This window comes from Hyposmocoma kahamanoa, unplaced genomic scaffold, assembly GCF_003589595.1.
Source record: "Hyposmocoma kahamanoa isolate Upper Pololo Valley unplaced genomic scaffold, ASM358959v1 94, whole genome shotgun sequence".
NCBI lineage: Eukaryota > Metazoa > Arthropoda > Insecta > Lepidoptera > Cosmopterigidae > Hyposmocoma > Hyposmocoma kahamanoa.
The window spans coordinates 8,480,470-8,495,356 of NW_020654878.1; the positions used below are offsets into that span (position 1 = coordinate 8,480,470).

Here is a 14,887-nt window from a genome sequence, read left to right on the forward strand (position 1 = left end):
TGTTTTAGTGACGTTTATACTCAATTAATGTGACAGAAGGTGACAGCATTAAAAATATCCGGCCTAATAAATTGCAATAATTAAGATGGTTATTGTATTGTACACAAGGGCGAGTTTTGATGGAGATTTGTACAGTCAATTGCACATTATGTTTTTAGTACCAGTAGAACTTCTTGTGTAAGACTTCATCAAGCAGTAATGTGAGCATTACTGTGTTTCGATTTTGAAGGGTAAGGGTCCTGGTAAAATTACAGGCACATGGGGCTGTCAACTTACGTCTCAGCATGACGGGCGCAGTGGCAGTACTCCTTAGATTATTGCGATTTAATGCTCGGAGCGTCACTGCAACTGTCATGGCGTGTCGCTTAACACCAGGCGCACGACTTGTTGGTTCCGTTACTTGGTATCATAAAAAAATGCATCACATCGAATATCACCTCCAGTGCAACGGAACAAGATTCGTTAACGTGTAGCTTGTTGCGCTGCCGTATGTACATTAAGTTGGGAAAAGAAATTTATTATTCTATATCTGAAATAGCGTACAATATTTTGAGATAGCGTGTAATATTTTAAGATAGCGTATCTATCCATCTCTCAGTAGTGTGTAAACAGTTATTCTAAGTACCTTCCTTTATCTTTAAAAATCTCTTAACAACAAGTCTTGTGCTTGTTTACTCCGATAATTTGTATAGAAATCTGTCATAGACCAAAACATCATTAGGGAAGTGACCCTTTCTAATGATTCGCCATCTTTTGATTCTATAAGCTTTAGATACCAAAGTTGTGAAAATAAGGAGCTCTGTTAACAGATTTGGAATAGTTATCTTAATTAATTTGGTGTTTTTGGTGGTTTAATAGTAGAAAAACAAATATTTGCTATATATAAACATTGCTGCCCTATTTGCAAAATAGGGGTTCGGAGAAAAACACTAGAAACATATTTTTAGAATGAGATATTAAATAATAACTGCTTTTGTGGCTGAACGGTTACCATGCTGGACTGCCACGCAGTTCCCTAGTGCGGGGCTGTGAGCGTGTGCGGTAAAGATATCTAAGCAACATAAATATATCTAAAAAAATGTTTCTCGCGTTTTTCCCCGAACCGCTATTTTGCAAGTGCTGCCTTTACAATTAGTTAGCAGGGCAATATAACTAAGAGCCACTACAAAGCATAGTCAACTATAAAAATGGTTGATTATCTAAAATTTTCTTATCTCAACTGTATGTAGGTAAAGTCTTATATATTTTGGTTACACCTATTTAAGAAAATTTCTTATTATTGATCTATGACGATCTATTCATAATAATTCATAATTATGAGCGTAAGATTGGTGCAATTAAACGTCGGTCATGGCAAGTAGGAAGCGTCAGGAAGCAATACCAGCGTTGCGCTGTTAAATATCCAAATTTTTTTTTTATAATATCAAGTGTTTGGACGAACAAGTCGTGCGCCTGATGGTAAGCTACACGCCTGTCCATAACAGTCGCAGTGCCTCTCAGAGCTTTAAATCGCAAAGATCCGAGGAACACTGCCACTGCGCCCGTCACCCTGAGACATAAGTTGACAAGTCCCATGTGCCTGTAATTTCACCAGCACCCTTACCCTTCCAAACCGGAACGCACTTATGCTAACATTACTGCTTGGCGGCAGAAATAAGTAAGGTGGCAGTACTTTCCTGGACGAACTGTTTCACAAGGAGCTAGGTCTACTGCTTTTAAATATAATTATGAGTGAGTAATTTTGAACATCTTCGAGTAAATCCCAACCAGTTTACAAGAGACACACTTAGAATCAAACGGTTTTTGCTACTGAGATAAATTTTTATCCAAAAGTAGATACTTGATTGACTATAATTTTTTTCGGATGATCAGTTTTTGTCATATTGACTGAATGAGGCTAGCAGTGCAAAAGTGGTGTAAGTAACTTTTTTTATAGTTTGACTTTAATTATAGTATGACTTTAATGGTATTAAAGTACATAATTATATTATATTATTATTTGATACAATGAAATATTTCAAAATTGTGAACTTGACATTTTTAGATTTATTAATCTTTATAAGAAATTCAATTAAGTTTGCTTTCAACAGTTTGATACTCAAAATGGCAAAAACAGAGAAAATCAGGCAAAATGAAACGTATCAAATTGTTGTAAGCTAACTTTATTGAATTTCTTGTAAAGAAAGTCTAGTTATGTATAGGTGAAATATAAAAACAAACCATTACGTATCTGTATGTATTTAGTTGGCTTATTAAGTAAATAAAAAAAATGGGTGCTATCTTCATGTATTAAAATATTTCATTATTATTATTTTTTATATATGAAAATAGCATTCAAATATAAAATTATTTTGTACTTTACCGCGATTTAAAGGAATTTGTAGAAAAAAATTAAATGTGGGTTACACCACTTTTGCGCTCAAATTACAAACACCTTATAGGAAGCATCTGCAGTACCTGATGATTTTTAGTAAGTACGTTTTGACGAATCAAATATGTATCTCATTGCTTGAGGAATGTACCCGTATATCTGGAAGTTAGGGCAGTTTCCACGTAACTTAAAACTTTCTTACTAAGATGTGTTTAGAAGTTCTAGTTCATAAGAAGTGTTTAAGAACCAAATATTTCGCATGCTTAGTGTTCACTGCAGCATGCAAATTTTTCCGGTCGTAAAGCAAAATTTGTTCTTTCTTTTTGCGACCATGGGGGATCTCACTGTTAACGTGTTACGTTTGTCCAATTATTTCTTATAGGTACCTCAATTACTTAATTGATAAATTTATGACTCAATTCTATAAATTCCGTTTCTAATGGGGACATCGTGCAAATTGCCCATTAATAAATTACAATCGAATTAAATAATTGCGTACGACCGACTGCTTTCTATCATTTAGGCGTGATTAGTACATAAATTAGAAAATTATTCAAATATTTTAGTTAACAGTTCGATGAATACTATTAAAGATAACCTCACCCGCCATTTATTGTGTTATTTTCCGATCTAAGTGTATCATTTTTGTGTATATGTACTTTTTTAAATTTTACATGTTTTTTTTCATTCAGAATAAGAATTAGATTCATCGGCAGCAGACAGGCATTGTTGCTGGTACTCTTTACATGTTTTAACAATAAAACACGTAAATGATTATTAATAATGATTGAGAAAGTTTTCAAAGAGGTATATTCCACAAACATTTTGTATAAATTTATAAGTTTTCTGGTGTAAATGTGTACACAATTATATTAACTTGTAAATACTAAATGTTGAAGAGGATGCAGATACAACTTGAAAAGACGTAACTACTTAGTTTTTTTTTATAGAAAGTTGATTGACAAATTAAAGATATTTTTAAAGTAAAATTTTCTACATCGCATATTTGATAGTTGTTTATAACGTTTGTAACGTTTATATAATTTAATATTTTGTTTTTTTTTTGTGCACTACGGCACAAAGAAAAGTAGTGATTTTTATTGTGCCGTCCACGAACGGATTAATGTTGCTTTTTTTTATGTTAAGCTACACGCCCGCACTGTTAAGCTGTGTAGCTCTGTTAAATAGACAATTAATTCACGCAATAATAATAAATAAACATACCTAGTTGCCATATCGATGCCTTACTTTCTCAAACTCGTATCTTATAAAGAGTGATTATTCAAAAGATGGCAAAACTTTCTATTTATTTTAAATTTCTTAAGAATAGGTAAAAGCCTATGTGTGTGAATATGAAGGAAATGTGAAAAAGCTTAAATAATCTTGTATACTATAATTATTTCACTCTCCTTTAAAATTACTCGAAAATTACTTGAGTGGTGCTGTTTGCTAAGCGACGGAATGGTCGAAGTTTTGTAGTGCTTTAGACATTTTTACGGAACTTCATTCTTCGTAGTACCGTGGAAAAATATCGTATAATACAGAAAATAATTCATTAAGAATACAAGCTGAGAACGGTTGCTGAATAAATGGAGGAAATTCTAATGAGGCACCTCGTTAATTATACTAGGTCTAAGCTGCAAATACATAGTCTATTAATTAATAATTAGTATGGATTGTTGTTATAAATAAATTATTATTATTGATAATTATATCAAATATTTCATATTTTGTGACTGCGGCTCCAGTAGTACGAATAGATATAATATTCGTTACATGACCTTTATGGGCTTTTTTATTTGAATTTGGTAAATACCAAATGTATGCAACATTAAGCAGTTACGAAATTGGAACGTACGGCTCTGAATTTAAGGAACTTCGTTTTCTTGACTCGAAAATATTTAAGACTGTAATAATTTAGTTTTCCTCATAATATATCTAAAATTATCTTCGCCGAATCCATTTGTTTTCGTTCTGTGTATCTCAAAACCTAAATACATTATTGAACGCTGTGTATTCAGGGCGATTCTCCGTCCAATATTTGTCATCAGATTAATATAGTTCCGAAATTTTGTATTTTGAACATCGATCTCGGAAATATAGAAACGAAATGATGCATCACTGAAAGAAAGGCTTTGTGCTACGTCTTGACATAGGCCTATTTACAATGTTATCTAATAATGGCAATGTCAGACGATGTATGGCTATAAAGGAAAGAACAGATTTCTACATACGGACCACGGAGCGGAGTTGTAGAAAAACCCCTAATTCGGGCAAGCAGATTGTCGACGTCATTTATTATCTTTGTCTACATTAACTAATAGTATATATTACCTAATGTTTAAAATTTTAACTAATTTAATAATGATTTCGAAACGATTGGTATATATGGTATGATATTGTTTTCTAATTGTTAGTTTTGTTCTAGTGCATTCATGACACAAATTTGGAGTAATATTATGAAATATTCGTGGCGAACAACTTTTGAAAATACTATGGAAAAACGAAAATACGGTAGTGATGAAGAAGTGTATCGGAAAGAATTTGAGAAAGCAGTAAGTGTACATTTCTTTTGAATTTTTACAAATATATTATTTGTCTGTAGTTTATATTAATAGCACACCCATGACCATCATTAGGTACTAGTATAATATTAATTTTCGTTAGAGATGTTTGGAAGAATAGTTTTAATTACAATAATTTTACTAATGTGGATATTTATATGGTTGGTTTTCAGGTCAGCAATTCCAATATGAACAATCATGTGAAATATTCGTCCAAAAGAGGAAAGAGATTCCGAAGTGCCTTTACTACAGAACAAGTGAATTATTTAGAAACGGAGTTTAGAAAGTACCCGTACATTGGCAACGCTAGGAGAAAAGATGTAGCCAATGTCCTAAACATTCCAGAAAGAGCAGTAAAGATATGGTTCCAAAACAGAAGAATGAAGGAAAAGAAAGATGGCATAAATAAAGACATAGATGAAACGAAAAACCTTGATCTTTGTGGCGATCAATTAAGAAATCTGAGTGTCGTAACAATTAATGAAAGTCATTCATTACCATGCTTAAATACATTAAAGGAAATTCCAAACAAAACAACATTAAACAACAGTATTGTTACAAATGATGCTAAACTGGATTTAAGCGTACCGAGATGTGTACAAGGTAATAGTCATTTCTACAAGGACATTACACCAGAACGGGAAGTTACGAATGTAAATATCAGTCCTGTATCAGGGCCTACAACGAACGGATGTACAATATCAAAGACATCAGCTGACTTTTCAATAGAGTTGTTAAAAAAATATAAGAGCGAGTTTTCGAAACAGGAAAATTTACAAGAAAATGATGGTGATGTAAGTCAAGAAATACGACATTCACCAATGAATGAGTTAAAGAAGCAGACACCCTCTGTTCCTCAATTCCCAGTTACAGCAATGCCAGAAGACTTATCATCATACAAGAAGCCAACAATAGTGCCATATGAACACCCAAAAGTAGTACCAGAGAGAGTACAACCGAACAATTTGGAGGCAAGCGTGAATAATGCAGATTTACCTCTATATGTGAAAGGATTCTACACTCAACCATATATTCCTCCAGGAAACATGATATGGAAACCAGTCAATGTTTCTCCTGTCATGTCAACAGGATTTTCGGCTTTGAATCTTTCCAATAACACCCCAGTTAATATGACCATAGGTCAACAGAATTTTCCTAAAAGTTGTAATTGCGATTGTCATATGAAACCTTATTGTAGTCCTATTTTATATCAACAAGCTAATCCGAACCCTCAAGTTCAATATGTAATAACTGCTGTACCTTTACAGAACTCTGTACCAAAATTTTAATATAGAAGTAATTTATATTTAAACATAACGTTTTTCAGTATTATAACTTTATATAAATTAGTATCTCAGGCCACATGGCGAGCTTTAATTAGATAAGCTGCTTAAAAATGTTTGTTAGCATAGATGCTTAAAGTTTTCGTTATATACTATTATATAATATGAATCGTGTGCAAATATGTTTTGTGATATAATTGTTGTTATTTACTTTATTTCAGCAAGTATATTTTGTTGATTACAAATATAGTTTATACCAGACTGGCTTTTATCAAGCATTAGATATATTTTTAAGGATTTGTTAAATAAAATATGAAACAAAATTGGAATTTCATTTATGAATAATAAACTGGAACTACATTACACATAATATGCTAATTTGTAACATTATTAAATGTACAAACGTTTTAATATTACTAACAATATCAATAAAGAAGCAATTAAGCAGGCAAGCAGGTATTGATTAAATAATAGTACGATTAAGTAATTCAATATAAAAGTTAACGTCGAGTAATTTAATCTAGGGCATTTAAAATTTTCAGTTTGAAAACAAATAAAGACTACATTTGATTAAAGAAAAGAAGCAAATTCAAAAGAAATTGAATTAGTTAATTAGAAATTGAATTAAGTAATTAGTGTTTTATACCTTATTCTAAAAATAAACTTTATGATAGGATAGTAAACAATTTTTCATAATACTAACACTTTTATATGTCACAAAGGAGCGTAAAATCACTAATAATAAAAAAAAAAGTCAAAGTAAAACTAATTATAAATAAGTTAATTAATTTTTTATAAATTAATTAAATAAATTATTAAATAATCTATATATTAAGTTGTAGCAATTCTACACAAAATTTACATATTTACAATCTTATATCTATCTATATAGGTACTCGTGCACATTGAGTTTTATTTATTAGCTTATACTATTACGCCTATTTCTTGTGGAATTAGCACAGGCTATAAGATCCAATAAAAATAGCTATACTTTTGCTTGAACATAACGGTCAGCACAGAAATCAGACCTATAAATTCATGTATTAAAGATAAGGTTTCTCTGCCTCCAGATGCATGAGAAAGAGTTACTATTTTAAGTAGCTCATATCATAATTGTCAAGCCATGAACCGTGTTGTGCATATGGGTTGTATGAGTGATTTTCAAACCCCGTTGGGTAGTATTCAGTGGGATATGCACTTGTATCGTAAAAGAAAGCCCTTGATTCAGGAGATGTATAGTTATTTACATAACGAGCGTTAAATTGATAATCTGGGAATTGATACTGTGTTGCATCTTCTCTTGTTTGGGGGGTAATTTGAGATGGTTGAAGGGTAATTTGAGATGGTTGAAGGGTAATTTGAGATGGTTGAAGGGTAATTTGAGGTAGTTGAGGGGCAATATGAGACGTTTGAGGCTTCTCTAAATTGATCGAGTAATATTCAGGCTGTGCGTTGAAAATAATTTCATTACTGCTGCTAGCAGTTGCTTGAATAACATCCGTGTGTTCCGTCACAATAGGTTCCGGAGGCGATGACGCGCAACTCTCAGAATAATCGCTAGATTCGGAACTCCGTTTTTCCTTCATCCTTCGATTTTGAAACCAGACTTTGATGGACTTATCGGAAATGTTTAAGCGCCTCGAAAGCGTTCTGCGTGTTTCTCTATCTATGTATTTGATCTGGAGAAATGTTTTCTCCAATGCCCATAGTTGTTCTGTCGTGTAGGCTGTACGGATACGTTTCTTCTTCTTGATGGTTTTTATAATTTCCGGACCTGTAGAATTTTGTATGAGAATAATAAAAAATAATCATGCCCTGACGACAAATATTCTCGTTCTAGTGAACGAGAATATTTTAGTTAGTGGACGTTTTAGAACGTTTTAAAACGCGGCTAAGTGACAAATGGTCAAATAACCGTTTTAAATAGCAAAAAATGGAGCACAAAATTCTCTTTTAAAAACAGGAACTTACCCTAACGATGAATAGCTGAAATATCATTAAACATTTTCAATATTCTGAAAACGGGGTTATGGTTTTTATGATATTTTATAAAATTATTTTGTCACTTAGCCGCTTTTTAGTTGGCGGACGACGGTATAGTATAGCCCTTTATGTGTAGCCCTTATATTTAGTATAGCCCTTTATACCCACGGCATAATATGCATTCTAAGCGGAATAGTTTATCTATAATCTCGGTGCAGAGTACTAAAAAACCGACATCAAAAGGTCGTGAAATTACATCTATTTGCCAAGTTTTATTGAAATCTGTTAGCGGAAAGTGCGCGTAACCGCATTAGTTTAACCCTAACCCTAGTTTTGCACGCTTAGGGTCGGAATATTTTCTTCAAAATTAAACCAGACCACTATTGAGGTACCCCCTTTCCAACATTAAAAAGAACGAACTAAAGAAGAAAATCGGTTATCGCGTAACATACATAGAAAAAAATACAGTCGAATTGATAATCTCCTAATTTTTTTTGAAGTTGGTTAAAAATAATCACGTTGGAATGGTCCTAACGACAATTAAACTTATGTTTTAACTAACAACTGTAAACAACTGTAACTTGAATTTTGCAATTTGGAATAGTTTACTTAAAAATAATTCTTTAATTGTAATTACGGTACTGAAAATACGCTATGAATTGCGATTCAAATAGGTTTTAAGAGCATGTACTTAACGGTCAAAATTACGAATATACAAAAGAATAATGCTGTTACATATACCCACCTTTTATTTTCTGTTGCTGTCTTTCGGGCCATATGGTGGTAAATGGCCTATTTTCCCACCCAGTATTCTGTAAATACGTAGTAATAAATCATTATATTCATTGAAAAGACAGATAAATGTTTATAAATGTTTATTTTAATCATAAGTCGGCGACCTAGGATGGAAGGGAGATATTTTATAAAAGTAAAATATTTGAATGAATGTATTTTGCTATGATTACGAAGTTCCCTATTTATATATATTTTAAGACGCGTTCCCTATTTATGCACACAACGCGTATATTCTTATTTCCGCAATTACACGTAAATTACGCGTATATTCCGTATGGGTAAATATAGAATAGAGAGAGTGATTTCTAAGATAGTGAAAAACTTTAAAATTGTGTTTAACTTGTAAAAGTAAATGACAAAAGAAGTTTATATTCATCCTACATCGTGTAACTCACCTCGTCTAATTGTCCCAAAGGAGTTGTCAGCGACGTCATTAAAATATTATGAAACATTTTTCACTAATTAAGCTAAAATTTCTAAAAACAAAATTTTAAACTCGCTGATTGAAATTTTAAATTGCAACGTGCAAACGCAACCGACTGCTCACTTAATACTGTGATACTTGTTTTTTGAAAGAAAACGTAAAGATATTTTAATGAAATTGTTTTTAAATATACCCTCGTTGCAAAATTTACCATTGTGACTTCGGTAAGTCGATTTATTCCCACTTGGACTTAAATAGAATTGTTTAATTGGTATTGTTTCTTTGTTTTTAAAGGAAAGGAAACATTTTTATGAGCTCCATTAATTTATTTTTTTATAATATATAAATTACATTTGCAATATTCACATAACTTAACATTACTTAAATAAAACATTAAATATTTTACAATGAACATGATTCTTGGCACTGCATTATTATTTATTTTAAAAATAATGTACATGTCATAAAAAATAAATATTACATTTTAGAAACACTAAATCTCACTAATAACTATATTAAATTTAGATTCAGTTGTTACATGTAATTAACAATGTATTTCTATTTTAACAAAAATGTAAGTCAAAGAGTCTCTGTAAACACTTTTCAGGAGCAAAAGGTTCCCATTTTCTTCTTAGGATCTCTTCATCGATTTCAGAAACAACTGGAGATATAGGTTCATAAATACTACCAGCATAGGTTGTACTGTCACTGTCGTCAGTCGTTTCTTCCGGTACAGTCGATTTTTCCAAGTCAATATCGTTTGGCAATACATTAGCAAGAACAGTTATTAAATCGCCCATCGCCTTGTCATCGAGAGTGACGTAACCAAATTCATCAGTCTTCTTTTCAATATCTGCTTCTATATCGTCCAGACTCGGGGAGCTGGATGATTTATTGGAATCCACAATGGCTGTGGGCTCTTGCATCGTTTTGACGATATTTACACTTTCTAGCTGATCATTATTAGAGTCGATCGTCGTGTTTGAACGACTGTTACCTGTTGTTATATGTGAAGAGTCAGAGTCAATACCCGAATCCTCACTATTCTGGCTGATTCTGTTATCGACGCATTCTGTCATCTTTGCATACGTAGCATTTAACAAATGATCGATATCAAAGTGTTTAGTTGTATTTGTGTTCTCCATTTCAATTGCACTGACAGTAACTGGGTTAGCATCAAAACTGGCCATACTGAAATAATTGCTGAGTCCACTTGTGTTCGCTGTCAAAGTGGGCGTCGAAACTTCGTAGTTTAGATTGTTTTGGGAATAATAGAATGTTTCTTCTGCTACAGAATTTGCTAATTCCAATGCCTCAGCTTCTTTTTCCTCTCTATCCCTCTTTTCTCTCAGTCTACGATTTTGGAACCACACTTTAACTGCACTGTCGCTAACATTCAGGTTTTCGACAAATATTTGTCTTTCTTCTCTCGTGATGTAGGGTTTATTTTTGAAGAACGATTCCATAGATTGTATTTGTTCTGTAGTAAACATGGTTCGCTTACGTTTGCGTTTGATAATAGCTGTTTTGAATCCTCCATTGGTATTGGGTCCATTTGTATTGGGCACCACTGTAAAGACAGATATAGAAAATAAATATGATTCAAATATGTTAAGTGAATTAAGTAATGAATTGTACGTTTAAAGAATACAACTTACAAGTAATACGAGCTTGAGGATTCGGAGAAAAAGTTTTTGTAGGTAAATGCTTCGAGGCGCAGTGACGAGCAGCTTGTTGCACGACGTTAAGGGAATGGTTACCAACAGCTTGTTGCGCCCAGTCATGATGATTCAAATGAGTATTTGGGTCAAAAGCAGCCGACTGCCAAACTTGCTGCTCAGTATGCGACCATTGGTTAGGCTGAAATTAGAGAAATAAGTCATTAATTAAATAAATGTTCATAGAGCAAAACACGGAAATGTATTTAGTGATATAATATTATTTAACTAAGAAGTAAGGTCTTACCTGATACTGACTGCCAGGCTGATTGTTATGAGGCATCCAATTACTTTGCGTATTGGTTATCCAGCACTCGTCATAAGAAATGCCGAAGTTAGTATTGATAGCACCAGTAGCACCTAGCTGATTATGAGACATCGTGTTGCGAAATGCACTGGGAACTAATGACAAGTAATTGCAAAGTACATTTCGCTTATATAGTAAGTGATTAGCATTCCCACTCCCTTCACGCTAATCCTGATTGGTAGCAAAACACTAATTAACCGCCGAAGAAAACACCTCCAAGGGCAATTGATACCTTTTATTTGTTTTTGAACTTCGTGTTTCTTTTCTCGAACTTTTGTTTTTGAAAGTTTTTACCATTAGCAAAGGTGATAAGACTGACACGATATCTCATTAGAAGACTTGTTATGTTTCAAAAGTGCGTAAAATCAAACAGGTGCAATATAAAACATAAGTTGTTGTTATTTTTATTTTTCACGGGAATTCCAAAATTCACACAGACCTTGTAGTAGTAAAATCCATACAAACTAGGTAAGATATTTTTATGGACATGAAAATATAAAAGTAGCAATATCTACTAAATAGTAACAATTACATTTTAATATATATATCACAATCTTAAATATTAAGTAGACACAAAATAATTTTACGTATAAAAACACAATGATAAATTCGAATAAATTCTAAAGAGCAATGTAAGAAGAATATTTACTTGTAGAAGTAGAAGTATGCTGATTAACAGGTTCAGAAGGTGTAGTCAAATAGCCAAAATAAGAAGGATCTTGAGTCAGCGGTATAGTAGTGACTCTAGTATGAAGACTGCCGTCTTCGTAAGTTGGTACAGATATGGACGGAATAGCGGTACTGAACCCGTAAGCTTCAGTTGTTGGTGGGTGCATAACTACCCCAGAAGGAAGCGGATTGTAATAAGACGATGCCGAAGTATACCTTGGCAAATCATCAGAAAGCTTCAAGTTGGCTCCGTTAGGTACGTAGTTATCTGACTGTAACGTGGACAAAGTATTAGAATTCGACTGCAATGACTCATCATTGTTAAAGCGATAAACCTCCGACATTGGTGAGTAAGTTACCCTGTTTGAACTAGCGTTATAATATGATGAATAAGTCAAGTTTGGCGTGTATGACGGCAACTCAAGCGTGTTTTGCGGCCCTTTTATCACAGATTTCAGAGGACTTATTGATGAGTAATCCGGAGGTCTTGATAAAACATCACTTGAAGATAAATAAACCTTGTGAGAAGCGTGACTGTCAGTTAGGAGACGTCTATGGCGATCGTGACCTCCACAGCTTCTACTGTGGCTCAATTTGTGGTCTTGACCTGGTGATAATTCTTTCGTATTGGCCGGGCTTCCATCTTCAATGGAGGACGAGGGCTTGCTGTGTTTGTTGTCCTTCTTATATTTCATTCTTCTGTTTTGAAACCAAATTTTAATTTGGCGTTCGGAGAGCTGTAAGTAGTTAGCTAGTTCAATACGCCTCGGGCGGCAAAGATAACGATTTTGGTGAAATTCATTTTCTAATTCGACTAGTTGGGAGCTGGTATAGGCTGTGCGAGCTCGTTTTGTGAAGCCTTTTTGATAAGCCGGTGAGTCTGAAGACATATCTGAAACCGTAGAAAGTCAATAATGAAATTTTTGAACTAAATAAATATTAGTTATTCTAAAAATGTCCTTATTTGTATTTTAATTGATTCCTTTTACTATAATTATTGGCTTTCTAATTTTATTCATGGACCAATATTTGTCAGAAACACATAATAATAATTAAACACTTACCGTTTCCAGGTAAAGTAGAGATCGTTCTGATAACAGGATTGCTTGAGAGTGAGAGTTTGTTACTCCATAAGGGATTCTGTAATTTGTGACAAAAGTTGAGAATTGGACAAAATTAAATAAGGACGTCTCAGCGTAACGATGTTATTTGATGCAATGAATTGTGTTAGGTCTGCTTCTTAATTGCTGCTTGTTATCGGTAACCAAATTAAATTGTCGTTAAGAGTCCGGTTATTCTGCGGTTAACACAATCGGACTTCGAATTCTTTAACATCTTCTTCAAAATGCACTGTTGTTGATCGAAATAAGTGTCATAATACGCTGTGACTTACTTGACTTGGGAAACTCGATTCACGCATGTCGTTGTCATCTCGTGCTGTTTCTTTTAGAACTTCAGCGCTCAAACTTCTTTGATGGCATTGTACAGGTTCACTAATGGTATAACTTTGATTGTACAATACTTGATTGTTAACTTGCGCACTTGTGAACAGGTTGTTGCTTTTTTCCATGCAGTCTTCTGAAATTACTTCTTCAGTTCCAGAGCCATAATTATTGTTGGGACTGTTACTAATCGTCTCGTAGTTTGGTATTTGATAATCATATCTAGGTTCCAGGTCGTCGTGATTATTTGAAGGATTGTATGACTGTGGTAATCCCAGGATGTCCTGAATGCTGAAACCTGTAGAGTCTCTAGAGTTGTAATCTTGTACAAAAGAGTGAGGTATTGCCGACAAAACTTCAGTTTTACATTCAGGGAATGTGTTTTCTGCGGGACTGTAATTTACTCCATCGGAAAGTATATCTTCCACGCCATGAGATGTTAATTGCATGCTTAATTTATTGATACTTCTTTGTGAACGGTCCGTAAGCTGGTTTATATTGTAAGCTATTATACCTGAGGTAGAAAGTTCTGAAGAATTCGTATCTCTGGTGTCTTCGTAATCTGATTGTAAACTTGGCGGTGAAGGTGTTCCAGAAGACATTTTCTTACACGAATGTCTAACAAACGCGGAACTCTTTTGTTATTTTTTAAACATCACTTTGATTCTATGGTATTATTGATGTAGTCGTCTGTTCCGATAGATGCTTGTTTACCAAATGTTTGTTTCCTCACCTATTCTCGTTAATTTGGTAATGACTTTATGCGTTTGTGTGCAGGTTCTTGTGAAGGTAATGACATGTGTGCAGCAGATAAGGTGGACATACCGGGTCTTCGATAGTGGACTTGAGATAATATTAAAATCGGTTTCGGTAGCTAAAACGCTTGTCACAATTGTTTAAACTTTTTTGTTATACTGATAACAGTAGTATATTGAATAGACAAAAAAAGTCGGTTGTGGGATCGTTTTATGAGTTCGGTGGTAAACATTTTTGTGTACCATATAAACAAGAAAGTTAAGATTAATGCACAATGCTCATTTTTATTTCATATTTCTGTGCTAAACATACTACCACCACAGCACAACGACAATATTTATGGTTTTTTATTAAATAAATTTTTCGAAATTTCTGTATACGTTTAACTCTTGCCTTTGATACATGGTACTAGTTTTTGATGGTTTATTAAGCGGAGTATAGCAAGGTTCGTCCAGCATGCTTGGCAATATTGTATTATCATTAATGACACCTTCATAACTGCGAACAATGTGCAATAGAAAAATTATATAGATTCATGTGTTTTATATAAACTTTTGAATAGCTACATCAATTTA

General features: G+C 33.3%; 3 protein-coding genes across 3 annotated transcripts; 1 reads left to right on the forward strand and 2 right to left on the reverse strand.

Moving 5' to 3' along the window:
* The first annotated feature begins 5,123 nt into the window (after positions 1-5,123).
* On the forward strand, positions 5,124-6,224 carry LOC113237997 (homeotic protein proboscipedia-like). Its single transcript, XM_026474715.1, has one exon. The coding sequence runs from the start codon at positions 5,124-5,126 to the stop codon at positions 6,222-6,224; it is 1,101 nt and encodes a 366-aa protein (XP_026330500.1).
* Positions 6,225-7,062: 838 nt separating this feature from the next.
* LOC113237878 (paired mesoderm homeobox protein 2-like) lies at positions 7,063-9,508 on the reverse strand. Its single transcript, XM_026474577.1, has 3 exons — positions 9,392-9,508; positions 8,947-9,013; positions 7,063-7,992 (listed from the first exon to the last, which is right to left on the reverse strand). Exons 1-3 carry the CDS (start codon positions 9,446-9,448, stop codon positions 7,307-7,309), a joined length of 810 nt encoding a protein of 269 aa, XP_026330362.1. The 5' UTR covers positions 9,449-9,508; the 3' UTR covers positions 7,063-7,306.
* Positions 9,509-12,065: 2,557 nt separating this feature from the next.
* Positions 12,066-14,158, reverse strand: LOC113237822 (homeobox protein engrailed-like SMOX-2). The gene is made up of 3 exons (XM_026474505.1): positions 13,508-14,158; positions 13,179-13,254; positions 12,066-13,006 (listed from the first exon to the last, which is right to left on the reverse strand). Exons 1-3 carry the CDS (start codon positions 14,156-14,158, stop codon positions 12,066-12,068), a joined length of 1,668 nt encoding a protein of 555 aa, XP_026330290.1.
* Positions 14,159-14,887: the final 729 nt, after the last annotated feature.